Below are 14,717 nucleotides of genomic sequence, written 5' to 3'. Positions count from 1 at the left end.
CTCTCCTGGAACTCACTCTGTAGACCAGGCTGGCCTCGAACTCAGAGATCTCTCTCCCCTGCTTCTCAAGTGCTGGGTTTAAAGGTGTGCACCACAATGGTTAGCGATTGCAAACTCTTCCCGTGGGTTTGAACGGTTCAAGGGACCATTACTGCTCCGTGTGATCCAACCAGAATAGGCAAAGACTTATGACCAAAGGATGCCTCTCACAGCCCCTTCAAGAGACTTGCCCCTGCGACTACCAAAGCTGGCCTTCCCTAAAGACCAGGGCTGTTGGGCTGCATATTTAGAGTCCAGGAAGATGCAGCCAGGCCTCTGGAGAGGGTAGACAGAGAACTTGCAGAAAGGCTTCTTTCCTGAGGGCAGAAACGTGCTGTTTTAATGCCTCTCTATTTTTCAGCTGCCTGACTTTGGGGGAAGTTACTTAACATCTCAGAGCCTTAAATACCACCTTTGGTAAAATGGCTGCTTCATTGCTTTATGTATAAAAGGAGAGAAAACATCGTGTGAGATCTCTTGCCCAGGGCCTGAAGCATTATAGACATTCTGTAAGTAGTAGCTGGGACTACGAAGTTGTCTCTGGACTCTCAGCCCTGCCCAGCACTGTGATTAAACAAGACAAGGCTGGCAGTCCCTTGCCTTTATCCCTGAAACAGCTGTGCCAGACTGGGACATGCAGCACGTCCTTTCTACTCCATGACAGCAACCAGGACCAACAGCCAGACTCCACATCAGACCCAGCCACAATGACAGACAATCCTTTTCCCACCCATCCTCCCTCCTTCAGGCTTGGGGACCCAGACCTGGGAACCAATCCCTCAATCTCATGCCAGGCTTCCTGCGATCCCCCCTCCTCTTGTAACAAAAGTGACCCCCAACTTCTGGGAGGCTGAAGTAAGAGGATGGCTCCAAGGTTGAGGCTAGCTTCAACAGAGTGAGACCCTGTCTCCAAACAAAACAACCACAAAAGATAGACCCGGGGCTGCAGCTCTGTTACTAGTGTGCTAACCTAGCACATACGAAGGGTCCAACCCCTGCTCCGTGCTGCCCCTTTAGCACCAGGGAATACAGACAGGAGGCTCAGAAGCCCCAGAATCTATCAAGGAAATGGCTTAGTGGGTAATAAGCGCTTTCTATTCAGATATCCAGCACCCACAGAAAGGCTGTGATCGCCAGTTGGGCGGGCAGAGCAGCCCCATCTGTGATGCCTGGAGGAGGCCGGTTGACTAGACAAGCAAAACCAAGCAAGCTCTGAGTTCAAGTGAGAGACCTTGTCTTGATATAGACTCCTATAGACATGTATGATATACATACGGTACATACATATATATGTATATATAATGACAAACAAAAAAAATGTTCAAAGTCACCCTTGCCTACATAAAGAGTTTGAAGCTAACCTGGGCTATATGAGAGCATCTCACAAAAGAAAGGATGGAAGGAAGGAAGGAAGGAAGGAAGGAAGGAAGGAAGGAAGGAAGGAAGGAAGGAAGGGAGAAAGAGAGAAAAGAGAAAAGAAAACTTTGCCACTCAGACGGAGAGTAGTGGGCTGCTGACTTTGTGACCCTTAGAAAGTAGCCTGCTGAGCCGGGCAGTGGTGGCGCACACCTTTAATCCCAGCACTTGGAAGGCAGAGGCAGGCGGATTTCTGAGTTCGAGGCCAGCCTGGTCTATAGAGTGAGTTCCAGGACAGCCAAGACTACACAGAGAAACCCTGCCTCAAAAAAAACAAAAAAAAAAAAAGAAAGAAAGAAAAGAAAAAAGAAAGTAGCCTGCCTCTACCCCAGCACTTGCTGCCTCTGTCTCTGTTCACCTGAAGCTCCAATGCCTGCACTTCAGTTATGTTTACCAAGCTTAGCTCCCCAGGAACTCCCTCCATACCTTGGGTGAGGAGGAGAGCATGGTGACACCACCACCACCACCCCACATCCCACAGAGCACCCAGCTTTCTCTGCTGGTGTTTGCGGCCACTGCCTGCGCCTTTAAGGATTGCTACTCAGTGCCAGGGTCTTGACCTCAGCATCCTCAGCTGAGTTGGATTAAGGACCGTTCTGTGCCTTTTGTGAATTCCTTCTTGCATCAGTTCCCTCCCCCCCACCCCACCCCCATGGAGCCACAGTAGCCTGGGGCCCCAACCATTCTGCCAAAGGCAACCAGAGAACCAGCGTCTCCTGAGAGCCTTGTCCCGCAAGAGCAAAGGTCGCTTCTTTGATTGGTGGCTTGTGACCAGGGAGTGGACCCTTGGGGGGACACTCGGGCTATCATAGGATCTCCAGAACGCCATGCAGAGTTTTAAGCCATGAAGGACTATGCCGATGTCATCCTCTGTCCAGAGGCAACTGAGCTCAGCAAGGTAAGGCCCACATGGAACCCCCCTCCCAAGATGTCCCTAGTGACCCTGCATGTCCCAGCTCATAAGGCCCTGACTTCCATTCCAGACAGAGTTCTGCAATCCTGCTTTCGACCCGGAAGCAGGGCCTTCTTGCCCTCCATCAGCGTTACAGAAAGATGTCAGCAGCGACTTCCAAGCTCCCTGGCATGGTGACTATCCGGGGTTGCCTGGGCATAAGAGAGAACCCAGGAACTAAGGTGGTGTGAGGGATGCCCCACGCAGGGGCCTCTCAAAAGCCCACTGTGTCCCCCCTGCAGCCCAGCGTCTCCGAGGGCTTCAACCAGACTGCCACTTCTCCTGGTTCTGTATCCTGCTGCTCAGTGGTCTGCTGCTCCTTCTGCTGGGGCTACTGGTGGCTGTCATCCTAGCTCGTGAGTCATTGAGAGGGCTTTACGTGGAGAGCCCATAAGCTATTTTGCCAGCCTCCAGGAACCTGCTCCTCTAAACGGCGCTCCTCCATGCTTGCCTCCAGAGTTGCAGGGCACATCCCTCCCCAGGACTACCAAGAACCCACTGCCCATCGGAGGCCTCACCCCCATGGGGACCATTCCTGGCACCACCCCAACCACCACCACCACCACCACCACCACCACCACCACCGCAGCCGCCACCACCCCAGCCGCCACCACCCCAGCAATCACAGGGCAGCAGGAGGCAGTCATGAGCCCTACACACCAGCCCAGTAAGTCCCAAGGGTACTCTCTGGAGAAGGCCCAAGATGGTGTTGGGGAGGAAAACGTGGAAAAGGAACCTTGGAGGTGGGGGAAGGCCTCTCTCCTATTGACCTCTGCATTCTCCCCCACCACCACCCCACCCCCATCCCCTGCAGCCTGCGGAGGCCTCCTTCCTGGTCCCAGTGGTTTCTTCAGCAGTCCCAACTACCCAGACCTTTACCCACCCCACAGCCACTGCGTCTGGCATATCCAGGTAGCCACAGGCCAGACAATACAGCTCAAGATTCAAGCACTCGGCATAGAAAGTATCGCCACCTGTCTGTTTGATCGCTTGGAAATTATCTCAGAACCTGCAGGTCCTCTCCTCAGGTGGGTCCCTCTGCATCCAGGGAATCCCACATGTCTGAAGGGTACAGAGACAAAAAATCTGGACTAGAAGAAAATTAACAGGGTGACCTCTGACTCCTCCCCTGCGAGCACCTTGCTGTGTGGCCTAGGGAAACTCGCTTCCCTTCTCTGATCTGTTTCTTACCTGAGTTCAGAGCCTCCATCACCCTCTACCTGGCTTTCTTACAGGGTGTGTGGTAAAACACCTCCTGCTACGTTAAACATCAATACCAGCTACCTCCGTGTGTCCTTTGTCTCTGATAATGATGTGGAAGGGTCTGGTTTCCACGCCTGGTACCAAGCGGTGGCCCCTGGACATTGTAAGTCACTTCCCTCCATGTCCCCAGCGACCTCTCCTTTAGCTATTCCCAGCAAACATGATGGAAACTCTGGGGAATTCTGACTCCAGATGGTTCTTGCCCTTCTCCAGGGAGCTGTGCCCAGAATGAGTTCCGCTGTGACCGGCTCCTCTGTCTGAAGCGTGACTCTGTATGTGATGGTATTACCGACTGTACCGATGGCAGTGACGAGGCCAACTGCAGTGCCGAGATCTTGGGTACGGGCCCAGCGAGTGACAGGGCAAGCACATCTTCAGGCTTCTGTCCCAGGTTCAGGCTGGGATCCCCTGCACTGACCCAGAATTTTCTTGCCTGGCTATTCATGAGCCGCTTGGCTTCTCTACAGGGTGTGGAGGAAACCTGACTGGGCTCTATGGGGTGTTCTCTACCCCAAACTACCCACAGCACTACCCTCACCAACAGGTAAGTGCAGTGCCTTCAGGACGGTATAGTCCTCATAAGACACCAGAGTGGCTAGGTCAGTGTGCCTGGGAACACTCTGCCTGGGAATGTACTCGCTAAAACAAGTTTATGCAGGCCAGGAGACATACTTAAGCACCGACTGTATACTGGATATCTCCAGGCTGGGTAAACACATCTATTTCTGAGACCAGACAATTTGAAAAGGCATTTCTTTATGGATAGACAATGTCACACCCTATAGCCTGTGCTGCTCTTGTCACTGGCGAGAATCTTTCTGCCCCAGCCTCCTGAGTGCTTGGATTAGAAGTGTGAGCCACCATGCCAGGCCTGGGGTTTTTGTATGTTTTGAGACAGGATCTCACTACGTAGCCATGGCTTGCCTGGAACTCACAGAGATCCACCTACCTCTGCCTGGAACTAAAAGGTGTGCACCCCCATCCCTGCACCTATACCCCACATCTACTGGATTGTTTTTTGTTTGTTTGTTTTTCCACTTTGAGGATCGACCCCAGGGTCATACAAATTCTTTACCGATGAGCTATATCCCTGGTCCTTGGCTTCTTGTGACACTCTCTCCCTGTAGCTCAGGAGGCTGCTACGGGACTTGACACATAGCTTGGGCTGGCCTTGAACTCTGCCTCCCAAGCACTGGGATTACAGGTGTACAGCACTATGCCTGATTGGCATTTCTATTTTAAGAGGCACCATGATAGAAGTGGGATAGGCAACAGCCACTCACATCTTGCCTAGTCTGCTCCGGGCAGAGAAGCCGCCTGCATGTCTGGGCTGGGGCAGGGGAAGGTCCCCGTGAGTGACCTCACATCTGTCCTTCCCCAGCTTTGCACGTGGTATATCGAAGTGCCTGTGGGCCACGGGATAAAACTAGAGTTCCACAACTTCAGCCTGGAAGCCCAGGCTGAGTGCAAGTTTGACTACGTGGAGGTGTATGAGGCCGGCAATTCGGGAACCTTTAGCTTCCTGGGCAGGTACTAATCAGGGCAAGAGTGGACGGCATCCCATGCTCCATCTGGTGGGCCAGGCTCCATATGCTAGGCCCAAGTGAGTCCCCCAGCTTCACCGTCTTCAGCTGCTCTATAAACTAGAGATCTTTTTTATTTGGGATCCTGAGACAGCACGTGCTTTCTCAACGCGAGCCCTTCACTTCGGCAGTTGCTTGGTTTCGCTCTTCCCACGTGTAGGGAGGGCCTTTGCCTCCTCCCAGCTTCCCCAACTCTCCCCACTTCAAAGTGGCTCAAGTTTAAGACGGCATATCATACTTCTTGTGACAAACAGCATGAGTCCCCAGACCCTAAGCCCCATGACTCAGCCTTGGCATAGCCAAGAGTCCAGCCCAGAGCCTCAAGGGCTGGCCAGTGGCCTGTGCCCAGGATAGTTTTCTGCTCTGGGCAGGTTCTGTGAAGCAGAGTCACTACCTCATCTCATCTCCTCAAAGCACCAGCTGGCTGTAATCTTCAAGACCGACCTTGGTATCAGCAGTGGGGGCTTTTTAGCCACCTACCAGGCCATCAATACTACAGAGAGTGGGTGCCCCTGGACAGGTGGGTGTGGGCAGCAGAGGTCCTCCAAGGAGCGTTAAAGGGTACCCTGGAGGACAGTAGATACAGGCATGCCCCTGTGCCCACAGACCTTTGTGGGCCCAGAGAGTTCTGCCAGAGCGGAGGATACAGGGATCTGCAGTGGATGTGTGACTTGTGGAAAGACTGTGCAAATGACAGCAATGACAACTGCAGCAGCCACTTGTCCCCACAACCAGGTAAGGAGCCTTACTGTGAGCAAGCCCTGCCAGTCAGAACAGGCAGGGTTCCCTATCACACGTTCTTCAACTCCCCTTCCTTCCTCCTTCATAGTTCATGGCTGAGCCTCTCTCTCCTCATCCTGTTACCACTTCAAGGATGGGACTCTCAGCTGGTGGTGTCCCCTGAGAGGACCCAGGAATGTAGGCGTCAATGGTAGAGGCTTTGAGACCTGTCTACTTTGGCACTCAGAGTCCCTCTCCACAGCCTATTTCACAACACAGACCCCAGTTGGGTGCTCCACACTGCCTATGATCAGAGGGGCCTACATGATGCCACAGGCTGGCAAACAGCCTCCGGAAAACAGCAGGGCTCCTTGGAATGTGTGAAACTGTTCTGTGGTTGCCTCTTGAGAGACTCAGAAGTGCATGTGATCCGTGTGGAAACAATAGCCGGGCAGTGGCTTCTCCTCCAGTGACTCAACTCTCCCCTCTACAGACCTGACCTGTGAACCTGTCCAGGTGGAGATGTGCCTTGGTCTGAGCTACAATACCACAGCCTTCCCTAACATTTGGGTGGGCCTAGCCTCGCAGACGGAAGTGACAGACATCCTCAGAGGCTACAAGGTGCTGGGACAGAGAGGAGGGAAACCATGGGAAGAGTGGGCACTCGGAGACTGGACACCTGATAGCCATCTTTCCTCCCACAGAGTCTGACAAGTCTACCCTGCTACCAGACTTTCCAGAGGTTCCTTTGTGGGCTGCTTGTACCTCGATGCACCTCACTGGGCACTATCCTACCCCCTTGTCGTTCTGTCTGCCAGGAGGCAGAACAGCAGTGCCAGTCCAGCCTGGCATTACTGGGCACCCCCTGGCCTTTCAACTGCAACAGGCTACCTGTGGCAGCTAGCCTGGAAGCTTGCTCCCAGCCCTGAGCTGAAGCCAGCCCCCACCCTCTGCCCAGCCTTCTCTACCTGTATGGGTGGGCAGTGCAGGCAGAGGAGAAGGGCAAGGGTGGCCTGGACATGAGACTCTGCCCACCCTCTGGGACTTCTCAGAGAGGAAAAGGACCAGTTCCAACTCTGCCCAGGACTAATGGGACCATCCCATCTTTCCTCTACCTTCCCCAGTTCTTATTTACCATGACAGCCCGAGGCAGTGGCCAGGCCCCACATTGTGCCATTGGGCAGCCTAGCAGACTTCCTGTCCCCGTCTCTGACCCTGATTCCCCGTCTTCATTCTTCCCCCTTTCCATTCAAGTTCACTGTTACCTGACCTTCAAGCTTTTTCATTTAAGTCAACAAAACTGTGTGTGCTGGGACCCTAATGTAAGCCTGGAGGTCCAACTTGCTCTGTTTTTGGAATTCTTCACCCTGGGCCCCGTACTAATCCAATTCTCCACTCCTATACACACACACACACACACACACACACACACACACACACACACACGAGAGTTTTGACCTTGGACTCCATCATTATCCCATTCTTCCCTCCCTCCAGCTCCTGGGAACTGGAGGCAAGTGTCTGTCTCACAGCTCAGCCTCTCTGTAATGCAGGCTCAACTCTCTCCTCCTCCTCCTCCTCCTTTCTCCACACCCCCTACACCCCCACAACTTTGGCCAGCCGCCGGGCGACACCACGAGTTATTTCCCTGCTATTTCCCAGCCCCGGGAGTTCTTGGCCTCTGAACAACTGGTTTCCTCTAGGAGTCTGGGAGGAGCGCTGTGGAGCCAGCAAGCAGCAACCAGAAGCTAGGAGTCAGTCAGCGAGGGCAGGGGCTGCCTGGTTGGGGTAGGAGTGGGAGCAGGGCCAGCAGGAGGGTCTGAGGAAGCCATTCAAAGGGAGCAGCTGGGAGAGCTGGGGAGCCGGGAGGGGTGAGTTTGGCAAAGGAGGAGGGTAAGTGGGGGAGGGGACTGTGGGAAAGCCTGGGCGCCAGCTAGGGGACGGAGGAGGGCTTGTCTCTCCTTTCCTTTTCCAGTTCTTGGTTGGGGACACCCTTATCTTCACCCCATCACACTGTACTCAACCCCAAAGGCATGTTTGTAGGGCGGGGACCTACTGGGTTCCACCTGGGTGGGGCGCGAGGTTGGTCCCAAGATTCTGGGTTCCAACTCTGGTCCTGCCCAGCCTACAGACTACAAGAGAGGATCCTGGCTACCTGGGCCTCCGGGGTCACCACCATGAGGCCACTTCTTGCCCTGCTGCTTCTGGGTCTGGCGTCAGGCTCTCCTCCTCTGGACGACAACAAGATCCCCAGCCTGTGTCCCGGGCAGCCCGGCCTTCCAGGCACACCAGGTCACCATGGCAGCCAAGGCCTGCCTGGCCGCGACGGCCGTGATGGCCGCGACGGTGCACCCGGAGCTCCGGGAGAGAAAGGCGAGGGCGGGAGACCGGGTAAGAAGTCATTTTCGTTGCATGGGTACATCATGCAACTGCTCTGGTGGATTCTTTGGGCGGTCAACGGTCCCACCAGGGGGCGCTACTCTCCCTCCATTGCAGGGGGACGAGGTGGGCTGCGGAGGCAGAGGGTGAGTCAGCCCCAGGGAATCAGAAACTCAGCACTTCAGATCTGCTCCCAGAAGGAGGCAATAGCCAGGGAGGCTGGGAGACTTAGGGTGGTTAACTGTCACCCTTCTGCAGCTCCTCATTTCTCCCCTTTCCCCTCTCCATCCCCTGCAGGACTACCTGGGCCACGTGGGGAGCCCGGGCCGCGTGGGGAGGCAGGTCCCATGGGGGCTATCGGGCCTGCGGGGGAGTGCTCAGTGCCCCCACGATCAGCCTTCAGTGCCAAGCGATCAGAGAGCCGGGTACCTCCGCCAGCTGACATGCCCCTACCCTTCGACCGTGTGCTGCTCAATGAGCAGGGACATTATGATGCCACTACTGGCAAGTTCACCTGCCAAGTGCCTGGTGTCTACTACTTCGCCGTCCACGCCACTGTCTACAGGGCCAGCTTGCAGTTTGATCTTGTCAAAAATGGCCAGTCCATCGCCTCTTTCTTCCAGTTTTTCGGGGGGTGGCCCAAGCCAGCCTCGCTCTCAGGGGGTGCAATGGTAAGGCTAGAACCTGAGGACCAGGTGTGGGTGCAGGTGGGCGTGGGTGATTACATTGGCATCTATGCCAGCATCAAGACCGACAGTACCTTCTCTGGATTTCTCGTCTATTCTGACTGGCACAGCTCCCCAGTCTTCGCTTAAAATACAGTGAACCCGGAGCTGGCACTTGCTCCCTAGTGGAGGGTATGACACTGACCAGCGCAGCGCATACCAGGAGGGCTGGCCCCCTGGAATATTGTGAATGACTAGGAAGAGAGGGAGCCACCTCTCACTGCTGGCAATGAATGGAGACAGAGGCTGTCTGAGGTCAAGACAGATGGCGTGGAGCAGTGGCTGGGTTTCTGCCCAGGACTTTAGAATGCGGTAGGCTGGCAGCTGTGAGTTCCTAGCCCAGGACTCCAAGGTGGGACACTCCCTTCCTAGTCCTGTGCTCTCTCTAGGTCCTTGACTCCCAGGGCAGGCCTTTTTCTCAGAGGTCACTTAAATAAACCTAAAATCCTCCCACTAGTTTCTCCCTTTCTTCTGAGGATGCACAGCAGGAGGCTCCTGGGAGGGGGGGTGGGGCCATGATACAGAGATCCAAACAAGCAGACCTACGATAATTGGCTCCACAGAGCTGCCACCTGGATGTGTAAATGGTAAACCCCTGCCTGACCAGGGGTTAACTTCTGATTTAGGGCTATGGCCACTCAGAAAAGGGGACATGTTTTTTTTTTGTTTGTTTGTTTGTTTTTAATTCAGAGATGACAAACCAAGTGGGAACAGCCACTGTCTGATCTAACAAAGAACCAGGAACTTTCAATCATGGCTGCCCTGACTGCATGCCAGACAGTGATGAAGATACCTGCTTTCTTACATTAACTAGAAAGCTATGGCTGTCACCCCACCCAGAGATGAGTAGTTCCTGGGATGACCACAAGGGGAAGCCCAAGCTCCAGACTGGTCTGGGCTTCCAAAGTGGTTAGGGAACCAGATACTAAGGTCTGCAGAAAGAATTCCAGATGGAGTAAAAGAAAAGTAGGTCCGTGGCCCCGGCTCAGGAAGTTTATCTTCCCTAATAAAATGTTTACCCTCCACATTAAACAGAGACTGAAAGGAGCCAGGCTTCACCCAGCTCAGCTCCCTGCGGGGAGGCAAGCCCTGCCACAGGCCTCCAATTTTGAGGTGGAGAACTTGTCTCCACTGTGCTGGACACAGCTTGGGTGGGCCAAGCCATTAAGTTTGAGGCTGACCACAGGCCCCCTGAGGGCTCACCTCTTATGACACTCAAGTTTAACAGGCTCAGACTAATGATAGCAAACACACCCAGGTTTGCCAACCGCACTTGCTCAACTTCTCAATGCAAAGTGAAGGGACTTCCTTCAGGACCCAGCATCTTCTCCCTCATCCAGAAAACAGTCTCAGACACTGGGCTTCTAGATGTAACATTAAATTATGGGAGTGATCCCCTAATCCTGCTGGTGGTGGGAAGGTAACTGTATCAGAGGGTTCTAGGCTTCCTGTGTCTTCCAGACAGGCCCATAGGCTCTAGGCTCACACCTGCAGCAAAAGGTCCTCCACTCCAGCCCATCACAGTTACCAGGCCCTGTACCAAGACACACACACACACAAGACAAGCAGGGCATGGGTGTGGCGGCACACACCTTTACACCCAGCACTTGGGAGTTCAAGGCTAGCTTGATGAGTTCCAGGACAGCCAGGGCTACACAGAGAAACCCTCTCTCAAAAACACAAACAATAAAAACTAGACAAGGACCAGGCAGCAGACTCCACTATGTCCTCCTGGAAAGATTAGCACAGTAGGAACACAGAAGAACAGAGATAAATTCACATTCTGCTCATAAAGGCTTGTAATGCACTACAGAGAAGGTGACTCAGAACCACTGATTTCAAGGCAGGTCAGAAGGGCAAGCGTTAAGCAGCCATGCTTGCCGTGGGCTTTCCTCTCAGCACAGCCAGACATGCTATCTCCTCATCCCCGCCCCTAGAGCTCGCAATCTAGATGCTTGCTTCTTATTCTAGCCCGGCTCAGAAGACCTGGAGGCACACCGGCTGACCACCTGCTGGCACTCGCAAGGACCACACTTAGAGCTGTCAACAGAACTTTATTCATAGAAACTGGACAGTCCGACTTGACGGCGCCGTGACCCGTGAGGCCTAGCCCCTTGTTTGGACACTAGTGAAAAGTGCAGAATGCCCTCTCCACTGCCGGAGAGAGCCCAGGAGGAATGCTATGTTCTATGCCGTGTAGGGAATGAACAGACATCTGGTTGTTCCCTCTGAGGCTCCCCATGGAGCTGGGGTGACTGAGAGTAAATGGTCCCAAAGCCAGGTGCAGCTGCACCCCTGTACCCAGGGATAAACTCTTGACCCCAGGGTCTGATCAAGTTGGGAGTCTTTAAAAGACAATGACAGGCAGAAGTGGCTCTCTAAGGGCACCTGCGGGTCTCTACTCCCAGACCCACCAGGGCAGAGGCTCTGGCTGAACATTAAAGGTTCAAGATCATTCCAAACCAAGAAAAAAACAAAAAAGAGAGAGAGAGAGAAGAAGAAAAATCAAGGTCACTCCAAGGCCCATGAGTTGCCAAAATCCTCAAATGACACTGGCGTGGTGTGGCCGAGGAGGAAAGGACCAAAAACTCCAACAAAAAAGCCAGAAGCAGAGACGGACAGCCCTAGAGGCAGGCATCTGGGTAGGCCCTGACAGGCGCAGAAGAGCCCACCACAGAGTCTCAGGGCCCTTGCATAGTGACATACTCACCACCCTCAGCATCTCAGGGCCCCACACAGGGTTTAGAGAAAGTGTTACTCTGTCCCACCCAGACTGGAGTCTTCCAGAGTATTCCAGCTACATGTCCTGGATATATGGCTTGAGGCTTGGCAGAGTCGCCTTCGGGGCAAAGAAGACTCAGGCCAGAACCCAGAGGCAAAATGTTGATGCTGTCCTGGTGTGTGGAGCGCAAAGGATGGGCAGGCAGGCAGGGAGGGAGTCCTCAGAGGTAGACATTGAGGGTCTGCAGAATGCTGCGGCGGCAGAGTGGGCAGTTGCGGTGGTAAACAGGGTGGCGCATGAGGATCTCGGTGCAAGCCTGGCACAGGCACAGGTGCCGGCAGGGCAGAAGGAGCACCGTCTTGCTCTGGTCCTGACAAATCACACACTTCTTCCGCTCTTCCTGCTCCTTCAGCAACTTCCATGGGTCTTGCCCAGATGTAGGCTCCTCCTCGTTGAGTCTGTCCCGGCCTCTAGCAGATGCTGCTCTGATGACCTCCTCTTCTGCATCAGGAAGAATATCCTGTGGCTGGATCCTGGCTGAGAACACCCTCCTGGGGCCACCTTGGGGGGCTCCCGGTGCTCCTCCCCGATTTGGCCAGCTGGCCAGTTGTAGGCTTCGGCTCCAGACTCTGCGCCAAGCCTCTAGACCTAATGGAAGGCGAGACAGCCGTACAATATCCTCTCGAAGCCGGTGGTAGGACGGGCGGGCGTGAAGCTGACTGAGAGCTCGGGTGGCCAGCCTCAACGTTTGTTCTGGGTGCAACACAATCAAAATCACTGCCAGCACACAAGCCAGCAACACCAAACCAGTGAGGTGGAAAAGCACACAGCTGGCCAGGAGGCGGACGGCGGAGGCCAACAACTCCAGTACTAGTTGACAGGGTGTCCACAGGAGAATTGCCATGGCCAGAGCACTGCTGGAGATGTGGGCAAGGAAAGCAGCCACCACATCTGTCATCCTCCAAAGAGGCCCTGTCACAGCATCCCACAGGGCCAGCACCAGGGAGAAGAAGTTCTGAGTGCCGATGAGGCAGATGTTGACCAGACTGTTGATCACATAGGCCACCAGGCTCATGGCAATAGCACAGATGTCACAGGCCTGACGCAGCAAGGCATGAACATTGGAAAGCATGTTCAGGATGCCCCTGTTGAGTAATTCCCGGCTCCTCAAAGCGCCATGAGAGGCCAGGTGCCCTAATAGCTTCAAGCTCTCCAAACCAGAGCAGCAGCTATAGAGAAAAGTACACAAGGCTTGCAATCCCCCACAGGTAAATCGGACCACTGCTTCAACTACGGCCGCCAAAGAAAGCAGGAATCCTCGACCCAAGTGCAGAAGACTAGTCAGTACCGTGTGTGGCAGATTGTAGATGAAGGCCAAAAGCCAGGCCAAGGTAGCCAGGAGGGAGGACACGAGCAGGAAGTTGAGATCCAACATCAAGGTCAGCAAGTCCAGCACCAGGCCCACCCCATTCACCACCAGGTAGACAGCCTCCATGATAGGGGCTGTGGGGTTCAGGACAAAAGGAAGGCTGGCTCCTCAGAGAAGGCGGTGTCAAGGTTGCCAATACTGCGGAGAGTTGAGTTAATCTGGAAGGGATGTGAACATCTAACCAAGGGAGAACCAAGGTCTACACAAGTGGGTTGGAGGGAAGACTTTCACAAGAGGGAAAGGCGTCCCGGTTTGGAAGGCGGAATGTACGGGTGCGACGAGGTGAAACATCTCTAAAGTGACAGGGAGCCCGGACTGGAGGAAGTACCTCAGCTTTAGAAGCCTGGAGCAGCACACAAGGCCGGGCAACGGGTCAGAGCCGGAGGAGACCGGGAAGGATGGGACAGAATCAGGAAGGGCCGGGCCGGGGCCGGGTGGGGGTGGCTCAGGCTGGGCGCGGGCTCGCGGTCCAGCCACGCAGGTGCCCCTGTCCCCGCCCGGCCCCTGTCCTCCCGCTCGCGGCGAGTGGCACCCAAAGGGAAAGCGGGACAGAAAGTCAGGCTCGGCAAACCCCAAGCGCAGCCTTGACTCCGCTGGGCGCCGCCATCTTGTTTGCGAAGGGACGGGGCAAACAGGGGGCGGGACTATAGCCTGTGGCCAATCAGTGAGGGGCAATGGCAGAAATGTCGACAAACCATTGGTGTTTTTGAATGGTGCCCAAAGGCATCGTTTCCAATGAGAGGAGTGGAAATAGATTTCTAAAGCCCCTCCTCTTTGAGGTGGTGATAGGTCCGTTAGCTTGTCGGCATAATTTCCCCACCCCGTCCCGCCCCGCCCCTTAAAGAGCCAGAGCCACACTTTAATAAGGCTGCCTTTAAGTGTTGTCGCCCCGAAGTCCCAACTCCACCTGCTCCTGGTCCTGGAGTGTGCATTCTTTGAGCTCTGGGCTGAACTCTGGGATAGTACCTCCTCTGCGTCCCGCTAGGACCAGCTGCCTCATCTCATTCATCTTACTTATTTTTAAAATACAACCCTTTTTAAGATTTAAGATTATCGTCTTGTCTCAAGCTATTCACAAAGAGAAAAAGATTTTTAGGGGAGATCCGTTGTCATTGAGAAAAGGAGCCACAGAATGAAGGCGCTCTGCTTTACCACCTTGACCCCTATCCGTGTGTAGGCCATCTGTGCCCCGTACATCAAGAGCCCTGGTGTTTTCTAGTAACTCGGGGGTCTCTCGGGTGACTATCGTCCTTTTTAGCTTTAATTGTCAACCTGGCACAATCTGGAGTCATCTGAGAGAAACCTCAATTTAAGGGATTGTCCAGGTAGGTTTGGTCTGTGAGAGGTTCTTTTGTTAATTGATATAGGAGGACCCAGCCAACTATGGGTAGCAACATTCCCTAGGCAGAGGGGTCCTGGACTGTAAGAAGAAAGCTTTTTGGAGAGTGAACCAGTAAACTATACCAGCTAGCAGCAGCCTCCGAGGTTG

General features: G+C 54.2%; 3 protein-coding genes across 6 annotated transcripts; 2 read left to right on the top strand and 1 right to left on the bottom strand.

Annotated features, from left to right (window-relative positions):
• The first annotated feature begins 2,172 nt into the window (after nt 1-2,172).
• On the top strand, nt 2,173-6,914 carry Mfrp (membrane frizzled-related protein). The gene is made up of 13 exons (XM_028783729.1): nt 2,173-2,353; nt 2,439-2,541; nt 2,650-2,763; nt 2,865-3,074; nt 3,222-3,435; nt 3,643-3,773; nt 3,884-4,009; nt 4,138-4,214; nt 5,052-5,200; nt 5,625-5,773; nt 5,860-5,988; nt 6,467-6,594; nt 6,678-6,914. Exons 1-13 carry the CDS (start codon nt 2,300-2,302, stop codon nt 6,900-6,902), a joined length of 1,809 nt encoding a protein of 602 aa, XP_028639562.1. The 5' UTR covers nt 2,173-2,299; the 3' UTR covers nt 6,903-6,914.
• A 717-nt stretch (nt 6,915-7,631) lies between these two features.
• On the top strand, nt 7,632-9,530 carry C1qtnf5 (C1q and TNF related 5). Of its 4 annotated transcripts, none has more exons than XM_028783726.1 (3): nt 7,632-7,727; nt 8,098-8,364; nt 8,650-9,530. In XM_028783726.1, exons 2-3 carry the CDS (start codon nt 8,151-8,153, stop codon nt 9,165-9,167), a joined length of 732 nt encoding a protein of 243 aa, XP_028639559.1. In that variant the 5' UTR covers nt 7,632-7,727; nt 8,098-8,150; the 3' UTR covers nt 9,168-9,530. The 4 variants fall into 4 exon arrangements, with proteins under 4 accessions (XP_028639559.1, XP_028639558.1, XP_028639557.1 ...); XM_028783725.1 differs by having other exon boundaries at nt 7,639-7,761; XM_028783724.1 differs by having other exon boundaries at nt 7,659-7,844.
• A 1,581-nt stretch (nt 9,531-11,111) lies between these two features.
• Rnf26 (ring finger protein 26) lies at nt 11,112-13,718 on the bottom strand. The gene has a single exon (XM_028783769.1). It carries the CDS (start codon nt 13,292-13,294, stop codon nt 12,020-12,022), a length of 1,275 nt encoding a protein of 424 aa, XP_028639602.1. The 5' UTR covers nt 13,295-13,718; the 3' UTR covers nt 11,112-12,019.
• Nucleotides 13,719-14,717: the final 999 nt, after the last annotated feature.

This window comes from Grammomys surdaster, unplaced genomic scaffold (genome assembly GCF_004785775.1).
Source record: "Grammomys surdaster isolate TR1022 unplaced genomic scaffold, NIH_TR_1.0 1164, whole genome shotgun sequence".
Classification (NCBI taxonomy): domain Eukaryota; kingdom Metazoa; phylum Chordata; class Mammalia; order Rodentia; family Muridae; genus Grammomys; species Grammomys surdaster.
Note: the sequence above shows the minus strand (reverse complement) of the source record. Positions and strands in the feature narration are given on the sequence as shown.

Coding starts and splice junctions, on each gene's coding strand:
- Mfrp (XM_028783729.1), top strand. CDS start 2,300: ATGAAGGACTATGCCGATGTCATCCTCTGTCCAGAGGCAACTGAGCTC. Junction 2,542..2,649: donor CTTCCAAGCTCCCTGGCATG/GTGACTATCCGG, acceptor TCCCCCCTGCAG/CCCAGCGTCTCCGAGGGCTT. Junction 5,774..5,859: donor GAGTGGGTGCCCCTGGACAG/GTGGGTGTGGGC, acceptor CTGTGCCCACAG/ACCTTTGTGGGCCCAGAGAG.
- Rnf26 (XM_028783769.1), bottom strand. CDS start 13,294: ATGGAGGCTGTCTACCTGGTGGTGAATGGGGTGGGCCTGGTGCTGGAC.
- C1qtnf5 (XM_028783726.1), top strand. CDS start 8,151: ATGAGGCCACTTCTTGCCCTGCTGCTTCTGGGTCTGGCGTCAGGCTCT. Junction 8,365..8,649: donor AGGCGAGGGCGGGAGACCGG/GTAAGAAGTCAT, acceptor CATCCCCTGCAG/GACTACCTGGGCCACGTGGG.